The sequence below is a fragment of the Pan troglodytes genome, chromosome 21 (assembly GCF_028858775.2).
Source record: "Pan troglodytes isolate AG18354 chromosome 21, NHGRI_mPanTro3-v2.0_pri, whole genome shotgun sequence".
In the NCBI taxonomy this organism is placed as follows: Eukaryota; Metazoa; Chordata; class Mammalia; order Primates; family Hominidae; genus Pan; species Pan troglodytes.
In genome coordinates, this window is record NC_072419.2 from 37,615,765 (window position 1) to 37,639,555 (window position 23,791).

Sequence of the window (23,791 nt, forward strand, 5' to 3'; positions counted from 1 at the left end):
ACTAAGGGAAAAGAGGCCAGGAGATAAGGGATGAGGGGAGTCTTAGTCAGAGAGCCAACTTGGCCCATAATTGCTGCCTGATATCTCCTGGGGCCCACCAAGACTAGAACAGACTGTAGCTTCAGCCTTTGTAATGCCTCCCACATGGGTACAGCCTGGCCTGGCCAGTTCTGAAGACTGGACACCACCCACTCCCTCGAATCTGTGCAGTCGCATTTGTAAGTCCTTGAAAAGCCACCCATTCCCTGCAGCCTAAATTCCACAGCAGGGAGAGTAGGGAACCATTCATACTAGTTATCAAGTTCCCAGGAAGGAGTTCACACAGGCCAGGTATTTTTACCTTATCTCATTTACTCCTCTCACTAACCTATTAGTTTAATAATATGACAAAAAGATGAAAGAAATAAGAGTCATAAAGTCACAGCCTTTTATGGACATCTTTCACCTCCATGCATTTACACCATCTCCTTCCTTTCCCAGTGAGGTAGGAAAAGTGTCCAGGCAAGGGTAGGTGGTTCAGAGAAAGATAATATGAGGACCAAGTTTGCATAAAAGTGTGATGCAGCTATTTTAGAGTGGCTGGATTCCAGAGAAATCCCCTACACCAGCATATCCCCAACTGTGTCCCATTTCAAGCACTGTTCCATGGAAAAAAATAAATGCTAGTGAGAATATTTATCCTATAATTTATTAAAATATTAACAGTCACATACCAGCTATGAATGCCCCCCACACTCAAGCCTCAGGAAATGCTGTAATTACTTATTTGTTTTAAGTGCAGCTCCAAGACACTACTTGCCAAATTAGTGAGATGTCCAATGTCAGTTATTATTGGGATTTCATGCCATCCTCCACTTGATCCCACTAGGACCCCATGGTTCTGGGAAATGGGGAAGGATCTGGTCCTTATTCCATGATGATGACCTTTATTTCCTTGCTCTTCATGGTTGGGATATTGCTGATGGACTCCATTGGCTGTTCATTGAGGGGGGTGTGTGTGTGTGTGTGTGTGTGTGTGTGTGTGTGGTGGTGGTGTTGTTGTTGTTTTGTTTTTTCTTGTTTTTTTTTTTTTTTGAGACAGAGTTTCACTCTCGTTGCCCAAGCTGGAGTGCAATGGCATGATCTCGGCTCACTGCAACCTTCGCCTCCCAGGTTCAAGCAATTCTCCTGCCTCAGCCTCCCGAGTAGCTGAGATTACAGGCACACACCACCACACCCAGCTAATATTTTGTATTTTTAGTAGAAATGGGGTTTCACCATGTTGGCCAGGCTGGTCTCGAACTCCTGACCTCATGTGATCCGCCCTCCTCAGCCTCCCAAAGTGCTGGAATTACAGCCATGAGCCACCATGCCTGGCCCATTGGGTAGTTCTGGGCAGCTGGAAAATTGCTCTTCATCATGTCTACCTCCACCAACCACGAGCTCAGCCATCAAGACCTTTGCTGCCCCTCCCAGGGCTATGGTCACAGTGGCTGTCTCCACAGTGACTGCCTTCCATGCAGGCAACCCCGTCCAGCACCTGCTACCTTGGGGTGCTTCATCAAACTCCCTTGGAGCCAAACCCCCATCTCCTCTCCCAGTTCTGAGGAAATTCAACACCCTTAAATGCCATGACACTCCTCTCTCTTGCCCTCGAAGCTAAAATTCCTCATCTCACTTCTGAAACGATACAATTTTTTTCTTCCAAAAGTTTTATACTTTTTTAAATTTTATTTTACTTTAAGTTCTGGGATACATGTGCAGAACGTGCAGGTTTGTTACATAGTTATACATGTGCCATGGTGGTTTCCTGCACCCATTAACCTGTCATCTAGGTTTTAAGCCCCCATGCATTAGGTATTTGTCCTAATACTCTCCCTCCCCTTGCCCCCCACTCCCCAACAAGCCCAGGTGTGTGATGTTCCCCTCCCTGTATCCATGTGTTCCCATTGTTCAACTCCCACTTACGAGTGAGAACATGTGGTGTTTGGAAACCATACAATTTAATTGCCCTCTTTGTGCCTACTCCTCCCAAATAAAAAATTGTAAGGTTTGTCTTCAGGGCAACCCCTGACCTATGCGCGTGCACGCGCGTGCACACACACACACACACACACACACACGGTTTCAATTCCCCAGTAGAAAAGGAAGGCCAGGATTTAGAACACAAAATCCTGACTTCCTTTCCAAAAACAGGACAGAAAAATATCTTTTCATTCTTTTTGCTGATATCTGTTCAAACAAAATGAGGAAAAATTTTGAGGTAATTGCTACACTAAATTCTTGATACATCACCCTGCCAAAAAGTTTATTTAAAAAAACATTAAATATGTGTATATAGTTGATCTGATTAATACACAAGACTGAGCAACTTACCATGTATCCTTGCTTTTTTGTTGTTGTTTTTTGAGATGCAGTCTCACTCTGTTGCCCAGGCTGGAGTGCAGTGGTGTGATCTCTGCTCACTGAAACCTCCGCCTCCTGTGTTCAAGCGATTCTCCTGCTTCAGCGTCCCAAGTAGCAGGGATTACAGGCTCCTGCCACCACGCCTGGCTAATTTTTTTGTATTTTTAGTAGAGACGGGGTTTTACCATGTTTGCCAGGCTGGTCTCGAACTCTTGACCTCAAGTGATCTGCCCGCCTCAGCCTCCCAAAGTGCTAGGATTACAGGCATGAGCCACCACGCCCAGCCAAGTTCTTGCTTTTAAATGAGAATACCAGACAGTGAAGGAAAATGTTGCCTAATTTATGAAAGCACAACTTTATTTATTTATTTATTTATTTATTCATTGAGATGAAGTCTCGTTCTGTCACCCAGGCTGGAATGCAGTGGCATGATCTTGGCTCACTGCAACCTCCGCCTCCTGGGTTCAAGCAATTCTCCTGCCTTAGCCTCTCAAGTAGCTGGGACTACAAGCACACATAACCACTCCTGATTAATTTTTGTTTTTTGTTTTTGTTTTTGTTTTAAGATGAAGTCTCGCTCTGTCGCCCAGGCTGGAGTGCAGTGGCACGATCTTCGCTCACTGCAACCTCCGCCTCCCAGGTTCAAGCGATTCTCCTGCCTCAGCCTCCTGAGTAGCTGGGATTACGGGTGCGCGCCACAATACTCGGCTAATTTTTGTATTTTTAGTAGAAACAGGGTTTCACTATGTTGGTCAGGCTGGTCTTGAACTCCTGACCTCGTGATCCACCCGCCTCAGCCTCTCAAAGTGCTGGGATTACAGGTGTGAGCCACCGTGCCTGGCCTAATTTTTGTATTTTTTAAATAGAGACAGTATTTCACCATGTTGGCCAGTCTGGTCTCGCACTCCTGACCTCAAGTTATCTGCCCACCTCGGCCTCCCAAAATGCTGGGATTACAGACATGAGCTACCAAGCCTCACACAACTCTCAATCTACTCACTGATAATGAAAACATTGACTGGTGACTATCACAGTGATGGACGTGACCACCACATATTTCTGTTAAGTGTCTCATCTTATATTTTTAATATATATTTTAGTATCATTCTGTGCTCCTTGAATATCAAACACTCTTCTAATGTGAATAAACCTGAAAGAAGGAATTTTCTTGTGAGGCCATTTCTGCTGTCTATTTTAAGCTAGTTATATATCTCATTTAGACCATCAATTGCTCAACTAATATTGGTTGAATATGCAATTTATGCCAGATTGTGTTCCAGGTACAGAAAACAAATCAGTCATGGTCTGTGTCTTCATGGAGATTACAGTCTATCATGAAGATGAACACTAAGCAAAGGTTAAGTACAGGTGCAGTGGGTGCTGCAAAGGTGACGTGCAGGATGCAATTGGCAGGGCTGGATGCAGGGTGAAGTGAGAAGTGCAACAGGTACTTAAAGGGTGACATTTAAGGAGGCATTTGCATGAGCCTGAGAGTGAGTGCCTCTTTATGTGTCACACCCTAGACACCTCCTTCTCCTCACCCTAGTCCTGGCCCTGGCTATCAGAAAAGCGAAGGTGGGGTGGAAAATATTCTGGTGTAATATTTGGGGTAACATTCTCTGACAGTTGTCATTTACTGCATCTTTGGACACTCAGTATCTGAGCTCCTTTCCATTAGGGAAGCTAGTCTCTATTTTTGTGGTCTTGGTGGAAAGGAAGGCTGACCTTCAACTACAGAATATCTTAAAGGCAAAGATTCTCTTTTGCCACCTTGGGAGTTAGCAGACAGGTGCATGACCCAGGCTCAGCCAACTGGGTGCTCCAACAAGGGACTTGAATCTTAAAGGGCTAAAGCCAAACCACAAGGAAGGTGGAGGAAATACACAGTGGCAGCAGCAATGGCAAGAGTCCAGGTGTGATACCGATGCACAGTGCTCTGGCAGCAATGCTCATGGTAAGATCTTGGCAGGCTATTTCTGCTGCCCACTCTGTCTCAGTGTTTCCAAGCCTGATTGTCCAGACTTCTGGTCAATTTTATGAGCTACATGTTATCCTTCCAAGAAATTATCCTGTTTGCTTAAATTGCTCTCTAATGAACTCTTACATTACATCCAATAATAAACGTAAGGTGTTTCATCTTCAAATATGTTGAGGGAATGTTGCTATATTCAGTAAGGAACTCTTGTGAGATTGGGTGTCAGAACGTGGGACAATCTGACCTGGCAGAGAGATTAGAGGGACAGCAGCAAAACTCAGGGTGGAAGGCCTCAATATGGGAAAGAGGAGGGAGACTGCTAATGAGGGACTGAGCTGAGATAGCAGTCCCAAAAAGAGTAAGGAGAGTAAGGTTTGCACCAAAACATCACAGAGGAAGAATCAAGGGGCCTCGATGGCTGACTTGATGTGAGAAGTCAAGAAATGAACATACAAAGTCAGTCTCAAGACAGCATAGAGCTGCCATCAGATTATTTTTTCTTTCTTTCTTTCTTTTTTTTTTTTTTTTTTTTGAGATGGAGTCTCGCTCTGTTTTCCGGGCTAGAGTGCAGTGGCATGACCTCAGCTCACTGCAACCTCCGCCTCCTGGGTTCACATGATTCTCCTGCCTCAGCCTCCTGAGTAGCCAGGACTACAAGTGGCCACCACCACACCCGGCTATTTTTTTGTATTTTTACTAGAGACGGGATTTCACCATGTTGGCCAGGCTGGTCTCAAACTCCTGACCTTAAGTGATCCACCTGCCTCAGCCTCCCAAAGTGCAGGGATTACAGGTGTGAGCCACAGCATCCGGCCTGCCTTCAGATTCTTGAATGACTGCCTGTACACAGACAGATCTTTGTGGACTCAAACTATAGAACAAAGCCTTCATGTAAATGTAACCAGAATTTAGATAACTCCAGTTTGGGCACAAACAGTATTTTCTACCCCTCCCTTCCCACCCACTTCCCATTGCTAGATGTGTTCTATAATGTACTCAAACCCCTGAATGCTCAGATTGAGTCCTTTCTTCTTGAATCTAATGTTCATCAGAACCTCAAAAAGAAGCACTTGAATATCTTAGACTTCCCCCTTCTGTAAGGTCCCTTAAACTCATGCTGTGCCACTCCTCAGAACATCCACATCAAGGAAAGAGGAGTTTTCCTAAATCATGGAGAGTAAAACATGGGTGGAAAAAGAAGGCTTGAGTTTCAGGCAATGGTAAAACACAAGAACTTGAAAAGGAAAACCTGTTTGAGTGGGAAAGTGACCATCCTTGGAGTTTAACTATTCATACAGGTAGCAAATACTTATTGTGTTCTGATAGTGTGCCAGGCACCATGGAATGGTGAGCAAAACCAACAGGCTCCCTGCGATCATAAAACCCAAATTCTCCTGGAAGAGAGACAACAAACAAGTAAATGAACAAAATAATTACTGATTTTTGAGAAGTGCTAGGACATACATTTGCCTAGTGATATAAAGGACTTCATTAGATATAATGGACTTCATTAGATATAATAGTCAAGAATGACATTTAAATTAAGGCCTGGAGGATGGGACAAAAACAGTCATATAAACATCAGAGGCAGAGCCTTCTTGGGAAGAGGGAACAGCATGTAGCAAGGCCCTGAGACAAGAAAAGAGCTTGTTGACATCAAGGAACAGAAAGGAAACCTGGGTGACCTGAGTATAAGGAGGAGGCCAGAGAGGTGAACAAGGCCTGGTAGGGCAGGGCCTCCCAGTCCATGACAAGGAGTCTGGATGTTATTCTTAATGAAATGGAAAGCTATTGTTTGGTGCAAAACAGAGTAGTGACAGGATATCCTTTACCTTTCTGGATTTAGGACTAGATCTGAAAAAAATGAAAATAATTTACCCTTTGGCTGCTATGTGGAAAATTAATTACAGAAAACAGGAGACTATTGTAAAAGATCAGGTGAAGATGGCAGTGGCCTGAACTAGATGGAGAGAAATGGATAATTTTGATATGTGTTTTGAAGGTAGAGCCACAGGACTTGCTGAGAAATTGAATGCAGGGAGGTGAAGTGAGGAATCACACATGAGTTGTAGGTTTGGTGCATCTGGGCACATGTTGTTACCATTTCCTAAGAAGGGAAATAACAGGGTACTAAGAGTGCCTAGTGAGGTGAGGTCCCCATTAGGAGTTCCATTCTGATATGTTAGGTGACCAGATGGAGATGTCATTTAAGGGGGAAGATACACCAGTTTAGACACTAGAGAAAGTTTAGGGTAGGAGCTATGAATTTGAGAGTGATCAGCATATAGAGGGTAGTCAAAGTACCTAGTGAAAAAGAGCAGAGAGAAAAGACAAAAGGAGCCTAGAAACAAGTCCCTGGCCTTTGGAAAGGGAAGGAGGAGCCAGGAGAGAAGACTGAAAATGAATGGCCCAGGTGATCAGAGGAAAACCAGGGGAGTCTGCCATCTTAGAAGGCAAGAGAAGAAAGCATTTCAATGAGGATGTCGTGGCCTCTATGTCAAACACCTCTTCAGGGGTCAATAAGAGGAAAACAGGGGTGCCTCTGTTGGGTTTGGCAACACTGGAGATAGTTGGTAATCTTTACTAGAAAAGGTTCAGAGGCACAGTCAAAGCCAAATTGAATTGAGTTGAAAGGTGAATGAGAAAAAAGGGATAAAGTGAAGGCAGGCAACATTTTGAGAAGTATTTGTTTAAGCACTGCAAATAAACGATGCATCATCCAGAGAGGAATGTGGGACTCAGGGATCTTTTTTTTTTTTAATCTGGGAGGTACTCGAGCATCTTTGTATGATAGAAATGATCTGGCAGAGAAGGGGAGAATAAGGAGAATAAATGAATATGAAGTTATTGAGTAGGGGAGAGGAGACAAATGTGAACAAGTAAAGGGGCCAGTTTCTCAGGTGTAGACATCATTCTTCCACTGAAAACAAAAGGAAGACAGGAGCTGTAGGACCCAATACCGGAGTGTGTAGACTTAGCAGAGAGAAGATGAAGGAGTTGCTTCTGATGGCTTCTATTTGCTTGAAATATGAGGCAAGAAGTGATATTTTGGTGGGGACAGGGAATGGTAGAAGATTGAGTAGAAAGGAAAAATCATGGACTAGTCATTTCAAAGAATGAGAAATCAAGCTTCTTAGGGAAAAACAGGAGATTAGCTGGGCAGTGTTGAGTGGTCTTTGAGGTTGGAGGCCGTGAATTTCCAGTGAAATCAGTGAGACTAGTTGGATTACTTTTTCTAAGAACAATCAGCTGCTGACCTATATAGGTCAGGCACAGTGGCTTACGCCTGTAATCCCAACCCTTAGGGAGACCAAGGCAGGAGGATGATCACTTAAGGCCAGGAATTCGAGACCAGCCTGGGCAACATAGCAAGAACCCCATCTCTATTTAAAAAAAAATTTTTTTAACTGCCAAGAGTGGTAGCACACACCTGTAGTCCCAGCTACTTGGGAAGCTGAGGCAGGATAATCCCTTGAATCCAGGAGTTTAAGGCTGTAATGAGCTATGATCACACCACTGCACTCCAGCCTGGGTAACAGAGTAAGATCTTGTCTTGAAAAATAAAGTTTACCTATAGAGAAGGCAAGTAGGTGGTTGTATTCTACCATGGTTGGGAGTTCGGCATTGATACAATGCAGAGTAGAGCAAGGGAGCTAAGTCTGCAAGAGAAACATTACAGGGCTAGACTGGACGGAAATTGAGTTGGGAGGGTAAGAAAATTAGTGAAAAAAATGGTAGGGTATAGGGCTTTACTTCAACTTTAAGAGTTATTAACTCTGAGAAGTAGGAGTTGGTGGCAACGTAGTGAAGGAGGATTTAACTTTTTCCAGGCAAAGAATTGCTACGCAGAGCCTAGAAGTAGCAAATTACAAAATGAGATCTACCTAGATTCTACTTACATTTATCAAGAACTGAATGTGGGCTAGATTCTGTGCTGGGCACTTTCCTGTCTGTTATCTCATTTAATTCTCATGACATCCCTATGACTTGAGTAGGAAAGTTCCCCATTTTAGAGACAAGAAAATAGAGCAGAGAGGGTTAAATGGCTTGCCTAGGGTCATGCAGCTGACATGCGATTAAGCAAAGATTTGACTCCAGATCTTCTGATCCTGCTTCGAACGCTCTTCCCTAGACAGCTTGATGATACTTAGACACTGACTCTGAGGCTGAAGTTTGTCATCAGGAAGGTGAACTGGGGACATAGGGCTGAAGCCAGGTCAGGACTCCAGTATGAAAGGGCTGAATAGGAGGCAGGTGACTCCAAATAGAACTTTTCAACTCAGGATAAAGAATCAAGTTCTTTTACATTAGTCAGATAAGTAGCAAGAGTTGGGGATACTTGGGATCATGGGGCTGAATGTGGTAAAATTCCTGTCATCTCAGTTCAGGATCAGTCCTGCAAAATGATTAGCCAGCAGTTTAATGTCCCATGGCCACAACTAGAGGGAATGGAAAGAGATGGAGCAAGGATCCACAGATGGCCTGATGCCAGCACTGTCTACCATGAGGAAGACTCACAAGAGGCATTGCCCTAGAGCCCCTGAGGGGCAGAACTGCAGGTGTGATCAAGGGAAAGTTATAACCTTTGGTGTGGGAGTAGAGAGAAGCCATGGGCCAAGAATGGGTTCTTGTGTTCATCATACTTGCCTCCTGGACTCCCCTAAAATGCTCATAGATTGAGACCCACAGCATGCCTCAGCCTAGACGCTAAAGCCATTGCTATACAATACAATCACCACTAGCCACATTTAGCTATATAAATTTAAAGCTCGATTGAATCAAATTAAAACTTCAGGTCTGCATTCACACTGGGCACATTTCAAGTGCTCAGTAGCCACATGTGGCTAGTAGCTACCATATTGAACAACATAGACAGAAAATATTTCCATCATGGCAGAATGTTCTATTGGCAGTGCTGGTCTAGAAGAAAACAGGAATCAAGTAGATATAATGAATATTCTTTAATTCATGCCCTCTTGGACCAGCTATGGGTCAGCAGGCTAGGAGCTATTTGCAAGGTTTAGATTGTTACCACCTACTGGTCCATCCTGTTCTTCCTAACATGCACACCGGACACACACACACACACACGCACACAACCTTTCTTCTTTATTTACTTGTTTCTAAATGTAACTAGGTGGAACTATCAGACAGAAACAGGGTGTTGCCAAGAATGATTTAATAGAACTGCAGGATCCCATGATGTTGAGACTCAAGGTTGGAAGAGAGGTGTCAGACTGCAGAAGTTGATTCCAGGCTTGTATTTCTGTCTGTTAATTTTGGTTTTACAGGTACATACTTGGGATCCACACAGCACTTAGCCTCAGTTTTGCATAATATATAGTATACTTCACTTTCTTTACATGTTGTTCTGCACCTGCCTGACTTGCCCCAACATTTCATGACTGAAAACAAAAGGGAAGAAGAGAATAGGGTCAGTTTTGAAAGAAAGCAGAAAGGTGTGAAAGGAAGAGGCTAAAGCCCAGTAGAGGAGTAGGAGGGAAATGAGGAGGTCTGTGGGGAAGAAGCTCTTACACAGGATCCCCTAAGTTTAAGGGAGATTATAGACCACTACGCTTTCTTCCTTCACTTGTGCCCCCTGTTAGAACTCCCAGAGTCCCCCCAACTCAGTGGCATAGGACCTACTGGATAGCTTCCCCTCCTTGGCCAGCTCCTTGGGAGGGGGAAGAGGACCCCTCTCCCAAGGGTTTTATCTCCCCCATATTATAATGTACCCAGGTGCCCAGTAGCAATTAGCCACCTTTTCTCATTGTTCTTTGGTACCCCCTCTGACCATATCAATGAAAGGTGACAGGAATATTAAATAAACTCATTTAACATCTGTAAGTCTTCTAGGGCACCTTTAAAACTCCCAAGAATATCATACTGCCTTCTTCACAACATCCTGGGACTTTTCTCAGGCCCCAACCAGTCAAGGGAATTAGGAACAGCTATTCCAGGGAACCTACAACCTAAGGTAATCCAGATGATTTGAGGTTGCATTAAAAAGTGGAATCAGAATCCTCAAACAATCAGAAATTTGAGAACCATTTTCCTAGAGGCAACAATGCATCAAAATTCAAATCCTTTCAATGAATGTTTTTGAAAAAGTCCCCATTTTCTCTATACTCCATACCCAAGTCTCTCTCTTTACACCCTATCCCATCCTCAGGTCATCATGTTCAGCTTTTCCAGAGCTAACCAGAGATAAGGTTGGAATGGTCAAGTACTGGGCACTGGGAAGACCATTTGGTACCAGAGAACTCAAACTTCCCCATAACTAGAGAGACTACCTAAAGGCCTCAATGAGCTCTACCAGGCCATTCTCCCAGCCCAACCTGTCAGAGCCCCCAGAGTTCTCTGAACATGCATCAGGTTTCCTGACTCCCATCCCCTTCTGGAGATCCTGTTTACCTGGGGTGACCTGGGCCAGGAGCAGAGTAACAGTCAAAAGCAGAAGAAGGAGCTTCATGAATGATGAATGATCAGGGAGGGATAGGAGGCTTCTCAACTGGTAAAACAGACAGAGGACTCCATTCTGGGCAGTACAGACTGGTATTTATTGCCTTGAGGAGCATGGCAGAGCCAAGATCAGTGAACCAGAACGGGAACAGTCATTTGAGATCAGACAGGCAGGCAAGGAAGGTATCAACCACACTGACTGAGGAGGCTGGGAGAGGGGGAAGGGACGTTAACAAAGAGAAGATACGGCCTTGCCTCTGAAGAATTTTATAATACAGCTGGAGAACCAAGAAGGGGAAAAATATTTTCATCTCTAATTTGTTTTTCATTAATGAGAAAAAAAGAGAGAGAAAAAGAGATAAGACAGAAAAGGAGTGATACTTCTGTGCGCCTTGGGTTCTTCCCAGCAACAAGGACATCTTAGGATGTCCCATATGTTGATGATTCATTATAATACCAAATGAAGGGCAGAGCAGGGGAAAATACCTTAATAGCTCCATGGCCATCACCACTGGAAACCAGAATGTCAGTATTCATGGAGTGGAATGAGCAGGAAAGCCATAGCCCTTACTTTTAACAGTACATATTTAATAGGAACAAGTAGCACCCTCATAGGTAGCAAAAGAAAAGCCATTTATTATTGTTGTGGGCTTTTTTTTATTATTACTTATTTTTTTGAGACAGTCTTGTTCTGTCGCCCAGGCTGGAGTGCAGTGGCACAATCATAGCTCACTGGAACCTCGAATTCCTGGTCTCAAGCAATTCTCCTGCTTTGGCCTCCCAAAGTGCTAGGATTAAAGGCATGAGCCATCATGCCCAGCTTGGTCTTTCTTATAAGAAATGGTAGATTGCCCCAGCACTTTGGGAGGCCGAGGCGGGCGGATCACAAGTTCAGGAGATCGAGACCATCCTGGCTAACTCAGTGAAACCCCGTCTCTACAAAAAAAAATACAAAAAATTAGCCGGGCGTGGTGGCTGGCCACTGTAGTCCCAGCTATTCAAGAGGCTGAAGCAGGAGACTAGCTTGAATCCGGGAGGCAGAGGTTGCAGTGAGCCGAGATTGTGCCACTGCACTCCAGCCTGGGCAACAGAGCGAGACTCTGTCTCAAAAAAGAAAGAAAGAAATGGTAGATTGTAATCTTGGCCCTACTTCTTCATCCCTACTTGAATTCACACATTTGCCAAGGTCTCATCCTAGGAGAACTCTATTTCATTTTCCCTTCACTTTGGCCTTGGCATGTGATTTGCTTTGGCTAGTGATATGTGGGCAGAAGTGACGGTGTGCCAGTTGTAAGCCTAGGTTTTAAGAGATGATGAATATTTTCATTTGCCCTTCTGTGTCTCTGCCATCACTATGAGAAGAACATGCCCCAGTGGTCCAAGGAGGATGAGAGATACGTGGGGCACAGCTACTCCAGGCGACTCACAGATCTACAGTGAGAAACAGAGCTGCCCCAGGCATTCCAGCCTCAAGCAGGGCAATCTAGCCAAATATAAAGGATTGCTGTTTTAAGCCACTGAGTTTTGGAGTGGAACATTACATAGTAATGGCTAACTTATACACAAGGCCAGCAGATAGATCAGGAAAGAGCCAAGTGCTTTTTAGGACAATAATGGTAAGGTCTATCTTTCTTTTCTTTTTCTTTTTTCTTTAAGACAGAGTCTTGCTCTGTTGCCCAGGCTGGAGTGCCGTGGCACCATCTCAGCTCATTGCAACCTCTGCCCCCCAGGTTCAAGCAGTTCTCCTGCCTTAGCCCCCCGAGTAGCTAGGACTATAGGCACGCGCCACCACACCCAGCTAATTTTTGTATTTTTGGTAGAGACGAGGTTTCACCATGTTGGCCATGGCTTGTCTCAAACTCCTGACCTCAGGTGATCCACCCACCTCGGCCTCCCAAAGTGCTGGGATTACAGGTGAGCCACTGCACCTGGCCTAGGTCTATCATTTCAAAATGGACAGAAATAAAGACATACTAACAAAAGGAATATCTTCTTTCTAACATGGAAGAAAACAACAAGCCAGGAGCAGAGGCTCCTGCCTGTAATCCCCACAATTCGGGAGGCTAAGGCAGGAGGATTGCTTGAAGTCAAGAGTTTAAAACCAGCCTCAGCAACATAACGAGACTCCATCTCTACACACACAAAAAAAAGTTTTAAATAGCCGGGCATGGTGGGGCAAAGCTGTAGTCCTACCTACTAGGGAGGCTGAGGCAGGAAAATCATTTGAGCCCAGGAGGTCGAAGCTACAATGAGCTAAAATTGCACCACTGCACTCCAGCCAGCTCAACAGAGACCCTGTCTCCAAAAACAAAAAAAAGACAAGATAAATTTTCTTGTTGTCTGAAGAAAAATTAATGCTCCGGAGGTCACCAGACTTTTTCTATAAAGCCCAGATGGTAAATACTTTAGGATTTGCCAGCCACAACTATCACAACTACTCAACTCTACAGCTATAGGACAAAAGTACCCACAAACAATATATAAGCAAATGAGTGTGGCTGTATTCCAATAAAACTTATTTATAGACACTCAAGTTTAAATTTTGTATAATTTTCACATGTCTAAATGAAATTTGATTGTTTTCAACTATTTAAAAATGTACTGGCTGGGCATGGTGGCTCACGCCTGTAATTCCAGCACTTTGGGAGACTGAGACAGGTGAATCACCTGAAGCCAGGAATTCGAGACCAGCCTGGCCAACATGGTGAAACCTCGTCTCTACTAAAAATACAAAAATTAGCCATGTGGGGTGGTGAGCGACTGTAACCCCAGCTACTCGGGAGGTTGAGGCAGGAGAATTGTTTGAACCTGGGAGGCAGAGGTTGCAGTGAGCCGAGATGGTGCCATTGCACTCCAGCCTGGACAACAGGAGTGAAACTACATCTCAAAAAAAAAAAATGTACCAAGGCAAACAGATCACTTGAGGCCAGGAGTTTGAGACCAGCCTGGATGACATAGCAAGGTCCCTTCTCTATTTTAAAAAAACTTGTTAAAAAAAAATAAAATAAACAAAATTATTGCTGATTTTCTTGGTATCTCCACTTTGGAAAAACAGTTTAACAGTTTCTTATAAAGTTAAACATACACTTATCATACAACCAAACAACTCCTCTCTTTGGTGTTTATCAAAGAAGAATGAAGACATATGTCCACGTCAAAACTTGAATTGTCATAGTAACTTTATTCACCATAAGTGAAAACAACCCAAAAGTCCATTAATTAGTAAACAGATAAATTCTGATATCTCCATGTAATAGAATACTATTCAACAACAAAGAATTAACCACTGCTACGCAACATACGGATGAACCTAAAGAGCAAGCTGGGTGTGGTGGTTCACGCCTGTAATCCCAGCACTTTGAGAGGCCAAGGTGGGTGGATCATCTGAGGTCAGGAGTTCGAGACTAGCCTGGCCAACATGGTGAAACCCTGTCTCTACCAAAAATAACAAAATTAGCCAGGCATGGTGGCGGGTGCCTGTAATCCCAGCTACTTGGTAGGCTGAGGCAGGAGAATTGCTTGAACCCGGGAGGCGGAGGTTGCAGTGAACCTGAGCCAAGATCGTGCCACTGCACTCCAGCCTGAACAACAAGAGCGAAACACTGTCTCAAAAGAATAATAATAAAAATAATAATAAACATTTTTTAAAAGCATTAGCCTGAGTGGAAAAAGCCAGACCAAAGAAGAACATACTGAACAAGCTTATTCACATGAAACTCTAGAAAACACAAACCTAATCTACAGTGACAAAAAACAGATTAGTGGTTGCCTGGGGCTGATGGGAGGAAGTGGGCATTGACTGAGATGGGGCATGAGGGAACTTTCAGAGTGATGAAAATGTTCTATATGCAGATGTCAAAATTCATCAAAATTTACACATTATGTTTTATATAAATTATACTTCAAAAAAGTTGACTTTAAAAAAAACCTGTGCTAGTTTTTAAAATAAGCAACAGGATCCGATAAATAACATAAAACCACTTAAAATATATACACATTTAATGTGGTACACATATACCATGGAATACTATGCAGCCATCAAAAAGAAGGAAATCACATCCTTTGCAGCAACATGGATGCAGCTGGAGGTCATTATCCTAAGCCAACTGATGCAGAAACAGAAAACCAAATACCACATGTCCTCACTTACAAGTTGGAGACAAACCTTGGGTACATGTGAACATAAAGAGGGGAACCATAGACACTGGGGACTGCTAGAGTCAGGAGAGAGGGAGGGAGGCAAGGGCTGAAAAACTACCTATTATATACTATGCTGACTACCTGGGTGACAAGATACATCATAGGAGTTAAACATCATAGGAGTTGCCTATGTGAGAGATGGATAGGAGTTGATTATGGGGATAAAAGTTAATAAATCAGTAAAATAAAATAAGAGAAGGGCTTTGTATAAGGCCAATGACAATAAATCTGCCATAAATACATAACCCTCTGCAACAGAGGACTAAAATAAAGTGCTATATTGACAAGGGGCTTACTTCTAAAGATCATTAGTAAGGTATCAGCCCCGTGGACTGGAACCCATTTCCTCTCCTTCCAGAAGGGACTGCAGAGAGGAAACCTGAGATGCCATTCAAGCAAACGGCACAACTTCCTCCACTCTTGAGAAAGGGGATTGTTTCTGGTTGGAAGGGTAGGATACTGGGCTGAGAGCCTTGAAAAATGAGAGAGAGAGAGAGAGAGAGAGAGAAGAGAGCAACTCATGGGAGCACCATCCTTGCAGAAGTCTTAGTCTAGAAGGTACTTTCTTTATGCATCCAAGGAACCCCCAGTGGCACAGAGTTTCATCTACACTGAATGGTTTTGAGATCTACTTCCCTTCTTTAAAGAACTCCATCATAGCCCTGCAAGTTTGCTCTTGTGAACACTGATAAGCAGAATAAGGCTGCCTAATAAAGGGATGACCTGAATCCATTATGTGCATGATTTATCGGAATTAATAGTAGTTTTCAGCAGTAGAGAAGACTCTCATAAAAGACCCTTTTCCTATCTGTCACAAAAAACTGTGAAACAAAATGCCTTGATTGCTTCATGAGCTAAAAAGGACTTCCCACAGCTGAACTATATACATCTACAGTTCTGGAGTGTCCACCATTCTTAGATTCTGCTTAAGATTCCACATCTTAACTTCTACTGATATCCAACCATGTTGCCAAGACTCCCATTTCAAGCTCTCCAAGGAAATAATCTGATTGGCTGAACATAATCTTATTCATTATCTAATAGAGATAAACCATTTTAAAAGGATAGAAAACTGTGGAACAACCTCCCTTACTGATATCTGCACATTTCAGCTTTTCTTTGTTGCCACACATGAAGTCATATCATATGCTCTCAATAGATGGGGTGAATGCCTTTCAGTGAAAAAAGAAAAGTAAAAAAGAATGTATGAACGCAGAGCAAAAAAAAAAAAAGAAAGCGATAAAGATCTGAGGAGCGAATATGTGTTTTCCAAAGATTACAGAACTACAAATGAATCTGCAAATGGTACATTAGGAAAATTATCTGAGGATGAAGAAAGGTAGGAGGCACTCAGTAGAGAAAGGTTGGTACTGATGAGTGGACGGTGCTGTGAAGTGTCCAGGAGCCTGGAGTCCACATATTAAAGGTGTACGCAGTTACCTGGACCTAAGTCCAATTCAGTGTACTCAACCCCTTTAAGTAGGTTTCTGCAGTGCTGTGGTCCTTAATTCAACATCATTCCCCTCTTCTTGAGCCTCAAGTGGGTACCACTGCCATCTCTGGCTTAGTAGAAGATAGGGTGGTATCTGAAATTCAGAAAACTCAGAACCTGTTCCCTGCCTGGCCATTGACTCTTGCTTTGGCCCATAAGTCATAAGTGACCCTAATTGAAGAGTTTGCCCAGCATCCTTCTACTCCCTTCTCAGATTTCTTCCACCCACTTCTGGTTAGTTCCTTGCTCTCAGCACTGCAGCAGGGAAAGGAAATATATCTACATATCACTTCTTTGTAATCTTTGGGGATAGGAAGCATTGGAGGGTAGTGGGCAAAGAAGATGAAACTTCAGGCCCAAATAAGGCTTGGAAATTTTCTGGAGTTCTATTATATTCCAACTCTCTGGTTCCTGGTGCTATGTGTAACTAGTAATGGTAATGGATATGTTGGGCTTTTTTCTTTGATTTATTTGAAATGACGTTTGACAATCTATCACTAGGGGTAATGTGGGGAAATGGAAAGAATACAAGATTTGGAGCCAGACAAATCTGGGTTCAAATCCTCACTTTGCCACATATTAGCCATGTGACTTTGAACAAGTTAGTTAATCTCTCTGAACTTCAGTTTAATTATCTCTAATATGGAGATGATACTACTGACAGCAGAGGTTTGCTGTGAAGATTAAATTAGGTGATGCTTGTAAAGCTCACGGAATAGTGCCTGGCATAGAGGAAAGCCTCTGACAACTGGTAGTTACTGTTATTTACTATGAATCCTCACCTTCCTTGACTTCTTGAAACATTTGGCTATTGACCTCTTTCCTCCTTGAGGCTCTTCTGGCTTTTCATTGTCAACACAGTCAACGCTCAATACAAGGGACATTAGGATTGGCAGTAGCTCAGAGATCTCTCTGCTCACCGTGATCTTCAAGTTTGAAAATTGCATCTCAAATCTAAGACCCAGAGGGCTCACCCAGAGTCGAGGCTCAAGGACAGCTCTCCTTTGTGTCCAGAGTGTATACGATGTAACTCTGTTCGGGCACTGGTGAAAGATAACAGAGGAAATGCCTGGCTTTTTATCAGAACATGTTTCCAAGCTTATCCCTTTTCCCAGCTCTCCTTGTCCCTCCCAAGATCTCTTCACTGGCCTCTTATCTTTACTGTTACCAAATCTTTCCAGAAGCTGCTCTTTCCCTCAATTGTTCATTTGTCTTCTTGTCCAGGAATGAACCACTGCTCTCTTCTTGTCAGATCAGCTTCTCATCCCTCCTCAAGGGCCTTTAACTACTCCACATCCAAAGCTACCCAGGCCATTTTAAGTTTCCTGTGGACTAAGGACAAAGGTGCGGGGAGATGAGGCCAGAAATGTTCAAGAGGGTTTCTGTCCCTAACATGCTTACCGCTTATTGAGGAAAATGGGAAACAAGTATTTTTAAATGAGCTTCATATCCCTCAAAAGCACACACAAGAAATGTTTTCTAAATAAATCAAATCTTGATTAAGTACCTTTTACATACAGAGCACTCTCCTGAGCACCAGGAATTCAGAGCAGTAAGGATACTGTCCTCTAACAGCCAGCTCTGTTAGGATAAACCAGGGTATGCCACAGTAACCAAAAAAAGAAGAATCTTGGTGGCTTCTAAGAACAGAGGTCTGTTTGTCTATTTCCCATACATGCTGCATATCCACTGAAGGCTGGCTGGGGACACTGCCCCATATCTCAGTGTGGAACCCAAGCTGACTGAGTAGCCACTCATTTGGTGCTGATCACCATGGCAGAGGAAAAGAGAGCTCTAGAGAGTCTTCAACTGGCCATTATATGCCCTGGCCTTGGAAGTAAAATGTAACCACCTCATAACTCACTGGCTACGACAGTGACATGGCTCCATCCAACCACAAGAGGGCCAAAAGTACAATCCTACAATGGGCTTAGAATGCAGAAAGCCAGAATTATCCAAACAACAAAAGACAATTGTGGGCAAGGCTGTGGAGAAAATGGAACCCTTGCACACGTTGGGTGGGAATGTAAAATGGTGTGGCCACTATGGAAAACGGTATGGAGGTTCTTCAAAAAATGAAAGATAGGCGGAGTAAGGTGGCTCACGCCTGTAATTCCAGCACTTTGGGAGGCTGAGGCAGGCAGATTACCTGAGGTCAGGAGTTCGAGACCAGCCTGACCAATATGGAGAAACCCTGCCTCAACTAAAAATACAAAATTAAGTGGCCGTGGTGGCACATGCCTGTAATCCCAGCTACTCAGGAGGCTGAGGCAGGAGAATTGCTTGAACCTGGGAGGCGGAGGTTGCAGTGAGCTGAGATCATGCCATTGCCCTCCAGCCTGGGCAATAAGAGTGAAACTCCATCAAAAGGAAGAAAGAAAGAAAGAAGGAAAGAGAGAAAGGAAGGAAGAAAGGAAGGAAGGGGAAGGGGAGGAAAGGAAGGAAAGGAAGGAAAAAGGAAGGAAAGGAAGGAAAGAAAGAGATTATATGACCCAGCCATTCCATTTCTGGATATATATCCAAATAAACTGAATCAGTATCTTGAAGAGATATCTGCACACCCACGTTCATTGGCATTATTGACCATAGCCAAGATATGGAAACAAGCTAAATGTCCATCAACAAATGAATGGATAAAGAAAATGTGGTGTATACACACAGCAGAATACTAGTTAGCCTTTAAAAATAAGGGAATCCTGCAACATGTGATGACGTGAATGAGCCTTGAGGGCATTATGCTAAGTGAAATAAACCAGTCATGGAAGGACAAATGCTGAATTATTCCAGTTATATGAAGTGTCTAAAACAGTCAAACTTACATCAACAAAGAGTGGCATGATGATTGTTAGGAGCTGGGGAGTGAGGGAAATTAGGAATTACTAATCAATGAGCAGAAAGTTTCTGTTAAGCAAGATGAATAAATTATAGAGGCCAGGCGCAGTAGCTCACGCCTGTAATCCCAGCACTTTGGGAGGCTGAGGCAGGAGGATCCCTTGAGCCCAGGAGTTCAAGACCAGCCTAAGCAACATAACGAGACCTTGTCTCTATTAAAAATAAAAAATTAGCTGGGCATGGTGGCATGCACCTATAGTCCCAGCTACTCAGGGACAGTGGGGAGGTGGTGCTGAGATGGGAGAGGATCTCTTGAGCCTAAAAGGTGGAGGCTGCAGTGAGCCGTGCTTGTGCCACTGCACTCCAGCCTGGGTGACAGAGTCAGACCCTGTCTCAAAAAATTTAAAAAAATGTTTAAAGTTTTAGAAATCTGCTGTACTACATTGTACCTAGAGTCAATAATAATGTGTTGAACACAAAAAATTGTTAAAACAGATCTCAACATGTTGTGTTCTTACCACAATAAAATAAAATCTTTGAAAAACTTAGAAAGCCAGAATATTTGATGTACAGTCCTTTTTTTTTTTTTCTGTTGGAGACAGAGTCTCGCTCTATCCCCCAGGCTGGAGTGGAGTGGTACGATCTCGGCTCACTGTAACCTCCGCCTCCCAGATTCAAGCAATTCTCATGCCTTAGCCTCCCAAGTAGGTGGGATCACAGGCACCAGCCACCATGCCTGGCTAATTTTTCTACTTTTATTAGAGACAGGGTTTCACCATGTTGACCAGGCTGGTCTCAAACTCTTGACCTCAGGTGATCCGCTAGCCTCGGCCTCCCAAAGTACTGGGATTACAGGTGTGAGCTACCATGCTGGCGATGAACACTCTTACTGACTACCAAATATATCATCACAGTGGTCAGGCAGAATGTCCACATACATAAAAATACTGCAAAGTAGGCTATGTCTAATCAAAATAAAAATATATATATTACAGTAGAACAGAGCATGGGAACAACCACCCAAGGGCCAGGGCATTCAGGGAGGGGTTTGTGGAGGACCTTCTCCTTCTCCAAGGCTTGAAGGAGAATAGGTTTCAGAGAAATGGTGAAGAAGGAGAGGGTGTAAAAGAGTACTTCAGGCAAGGGAGCAGTGTGAACTGAGGAGTGGTGGCAGGAACATTTGCAAGCCATCTGGAAATAATGAAGATACTGCCTGGCTGCAGCTGCCAGCTCCTGCACCATATAATGTGGGAAAACTGCATAAAAATGAGATTTTTATAGTCTTTGAATGCAAATGTAAAATACTTAGACTTGGTTCTCAGGTCAAAATCAGGGAACTGAGGGAGGTTGAAAAGGCAGAGATCTGCGCCCTTCTTCCCACTTTTTTGTTTGTTTGTTTGTTTGTTTGTTTTTAGACAGAGTCTTACTCTGTCACACAGGCTGGAGTTCAGTGGCACGATCTCGGCTCACTGCAATCTCCACCTCCGGGGTTCAAGCAATTCTCCTGCCGCATTCTCCCAAGTAGCTGGGACTACAGGTGTGCGCCACCACGCCCAGTTAATTTTTGTATTTTTAGTAGAGATGGGGTTCCACCATGTTAGCCAGGCTGGTCTCAAACTCCTGACCTCAAGTGATTTGCCCGCTTTGGCCTCCCAAAGTGCTGAGATTACAGGCATAAGCCACTGCGCCTGGCCTTCTTCGCACTTTAAACTGAGCAGCTCTACTTTGATCTGTTTGATATATTGAGTTTCATGTAAGTTTTTGGTTTTAAAAAGTTTTCTGCTCCTTTAAAAATAATATTTGAAAAACCTTAGTTTTGGAAATACAGAGCCATTTTTTCTTTAAGTTTGTGAGTGTAGAGTCTCAGAATTCAGACCTTAGAAGTTGTTGCATCTGCCATGTATCAAAAGCAAGAACACCCTCTAAACAACCCTTGCCTTCTCTCTTAAAGCTCTTCCAGCAATGGAAAAATCAATACATGTCAAGATAATGCATTCCATTACTGGACGCCTCTAATTTTTAGGAGATTATATCAATTAAGCCAGAATTTACCTTTCTGTAACATCTACCTATTATTCCTAATTCTGACCTTTAACAGTTCCAGAGAATAAGTCCAAAAACAATTCCACGTTAAGCGCTTGAAGACATCTATCATGGGTCTATTTGGTCTTTTTTTTCCTAGGCTCATTATCCCAAGTTTCCTCTCCCTATAAAGTAGAGCAGTATATTCTCTTATACTGGTGAGGCCTCTCAGTATACTCTGTTTATCTGAGTCCTCTCCCTTTCTTAAAGCAGGGAGACTGATCTCAAGCAAAAACCTTAAAAGGGGTGTTTTAAGACGGATGAGGCCCAGTAGCTTGTCTATATAGGCCTCCCTTCACATTAGAAAAGAAAGAAGGCCGGGCGCAATGGCTCACATCTATAATCCCAGCACTTTGGGAGGCCGAAGCAGGCAGATCACTTGAGGTCAGGAGTTCAAGACCAGCCTGGCAACATGGTGAAACCCCGTCTGTACTAACAATACAAAAATTAGCCAGGTGTGGTGATGTGTGCCTGTAATCTCAGGTACTTGGGAGGCTGAGGCAGAAGAATTGCTTGAACCTGGTAGGTGAAGGTTGCAGTGAGTGGAGGTCACACCCCTGCACTCCAGCCTGGACAACACAGCCAGACCCTGTCTCAAAAAGAAAGAAAGAAGAAAAACCAGTAATGATAAAAACTTAGAAATTAAAAGTACAAAGATGAGATTTCCAGAAATTATAATAAAATGACAGAGATAAAATAAAAGCAGTAGAGAAAATATAAGAAAACCAGCAAATCAATCAAGGAGTCCAACATATGAAAAATAAGTAGACCAGAAACAGGGAACAGGAAAAACAAAGACCAGGAAATTATCAAAGAAATAAGTAAAGGAAGATTGTCCTAAAATTGAAAGACATGAGTTTGCAGATTGACAGGGCCCACCGAGTGCTCAGAAAAATTGATTTCAGTAATCCCACACGAAATTTAGGGACAATGGTTGGGCACAGTGGCTCACATCTGTAATCCCAGCACTTTGGCAGACCGAGGCAGGCCGATCACCTGAGGTCAGGAGTTTGAGACCAGCCTGGCCAACATGGTGAAACCCCGTCTCTACTAAAAATACAAAAATTAGCCAGGCATGGTGGTGGGCGCCTGTAATCCCAGCTACTCAGGAGGTTGAGGCAGGAGAATTGCTTGAACCCAGGAGAAGGAGGTTGCAGTGAGCTGAGATTGTGCCATTGCACTTCAGCCTGGGCGACAAGAGCAAAACTCCATTTCGAAAAAAGGGAAAAAAGAAATTTAGGCACATCAACATGAAACGTCAAAATCCTAGAGAGAAGACTTTAAGAGCTTTCAGAGAGAAATAACAAGTCACAGACAAAGAGAAGAACCCGAATGGCTTCGGATTTCTCCACAGTAAAGAGGTAGGAGGCAGGACTCAACTCTAGATAGAAAACTGGCTGAAACAGGGAAGAGGCACCAAAATCACCTTTTCATAAGACTCGCCCACCAATGTCGTGACAGTTTACCATTGCCATGGCAACACCCGGAAGTTACCACCCCTTTTCTAAAAATTTCTAAAAAACCCTTCCCTTAATTTTCGTGGAATTAAAAATGGATATAAATATGACTACAGAAGTGCCCCTGAGCTGCTACTCTCAACACACTGCCTGTGGGGTAGCCCTGTTCTGCAGGAGCCCACAAGGAGCTGTAACACTGCCACCGCCTCCATAAAGCTGGTTTCTTCTACCACCGCTCACTCTTGAATTCCTTCGTAAGAATTTGCCCAGCATGGGTAACACTAGATATTGGAAAGAACAATGAGGCAATGCCTTCGAAAGTCTAGAGTAGAATAATTTCCAATATGGAGTGACCAACCAAACCACTAACCAAGTATAAGGATAGTACATTGAAGTCAGACATTTTCAGGAAGCTATCAGGAGGTGCTCTGTCCAAATAAGAGTAAATCAAGAAAGATCTAGGATCCAGAAAGCAAGACATTGATCTCAGGAGAAAGTCAAAAAGAATCCACAGGATGATACAAACAGAGATCCAGGATAATATCAGGTCACCAGGTGTAATGTCAACCAGTTCAGAGTGAAGCAGGTCTGAATGCCCAAGGAGAGAAGTCTCCAGGAAGACAAAATTGATAAAATACCTAAAGGTTCTGAACATATTCAAAGGATATGGCAGACAGCTAAATCCTCATTTTCCATAGCAGAAATCCAATGGAAAGTGCCTAAAACTAAAAAATTAAGAAGTAACCATATAAGCATATTAGTAAATAATGACGGAAGAGATGGAAGTGAAATCCAAAGGAAAAAAACAAAAGATGTGAAAGTAGTTTTTTGAAAAGCAAGAAATGAGGAAAGAGAGACAGATGACTCCTATATTTTATTATAGTCTTATATTATACTATTATATAC

At 43.2% G+C, this 23,791-nt stretch overlaps 1 protein-coding gene across 2 annotated transcripts; it reads right to left on the minus strand.

Annotated features, from left to right (window-relative positions):
• Positions 1–9,524: 9,524 nt before the first annotated feature.
• Positions 9,525–17,842, minus strand: DEFB121 (defensin beta 121). Of its 2 annotated transcripts, XM_016937211.1 has the most exons (3): positions 17,683–17,842; positions 17,297–17,557; positions 9,525–9,765 (listed from the first exon to the last, which is right to left on the minus strand). In XM_016937211.1, the coding sequence occupies exons 2-3, from the start codon at positions 17,316–17,318 to the stop codon at positions 9,593–9,595; spliced, it is 195 nt and encodes a 64-aa protein (XP_016792700.1). In that variant the 5' UTR covers positions 17,319–17,557; positions 17,683–17,842; the 3' UTR covers positions 9,525–9,592. The 2 variants fall into 2 exon arrangements, with proteins under 2 accessions (XP_016792700.1, NP_001123239.1); NM_001129767.1 differs by lacking the exons at positions 17,297–17,557; positions 17,683–17,842 and adding an exon at positions 10,775–10,832 and having other exon boundaries at positions 9,593–9,765.
• Between the last annotated feature and the right edge of the window lie 5,949 nt (positions 17,843–23,791).

Excerpts from the sequence above, each read along its gene's own strand:
- DEFB121 (NM_001129767.1), bottom strand. The coding sequence starts at position 10,832 with ATGAAGCTCCTTCTTCTGCTTTTGACTGTTACTCTGCTCCTGGCCCAG. Across the intron at positions 9,766-10,774 it reads CCTGGCCCAGGTCACCCCAG|TCATGAAATGTTGGGGCAAG; the intron begins GTAAACAGGATC and ends TTTTGTTTTCAG.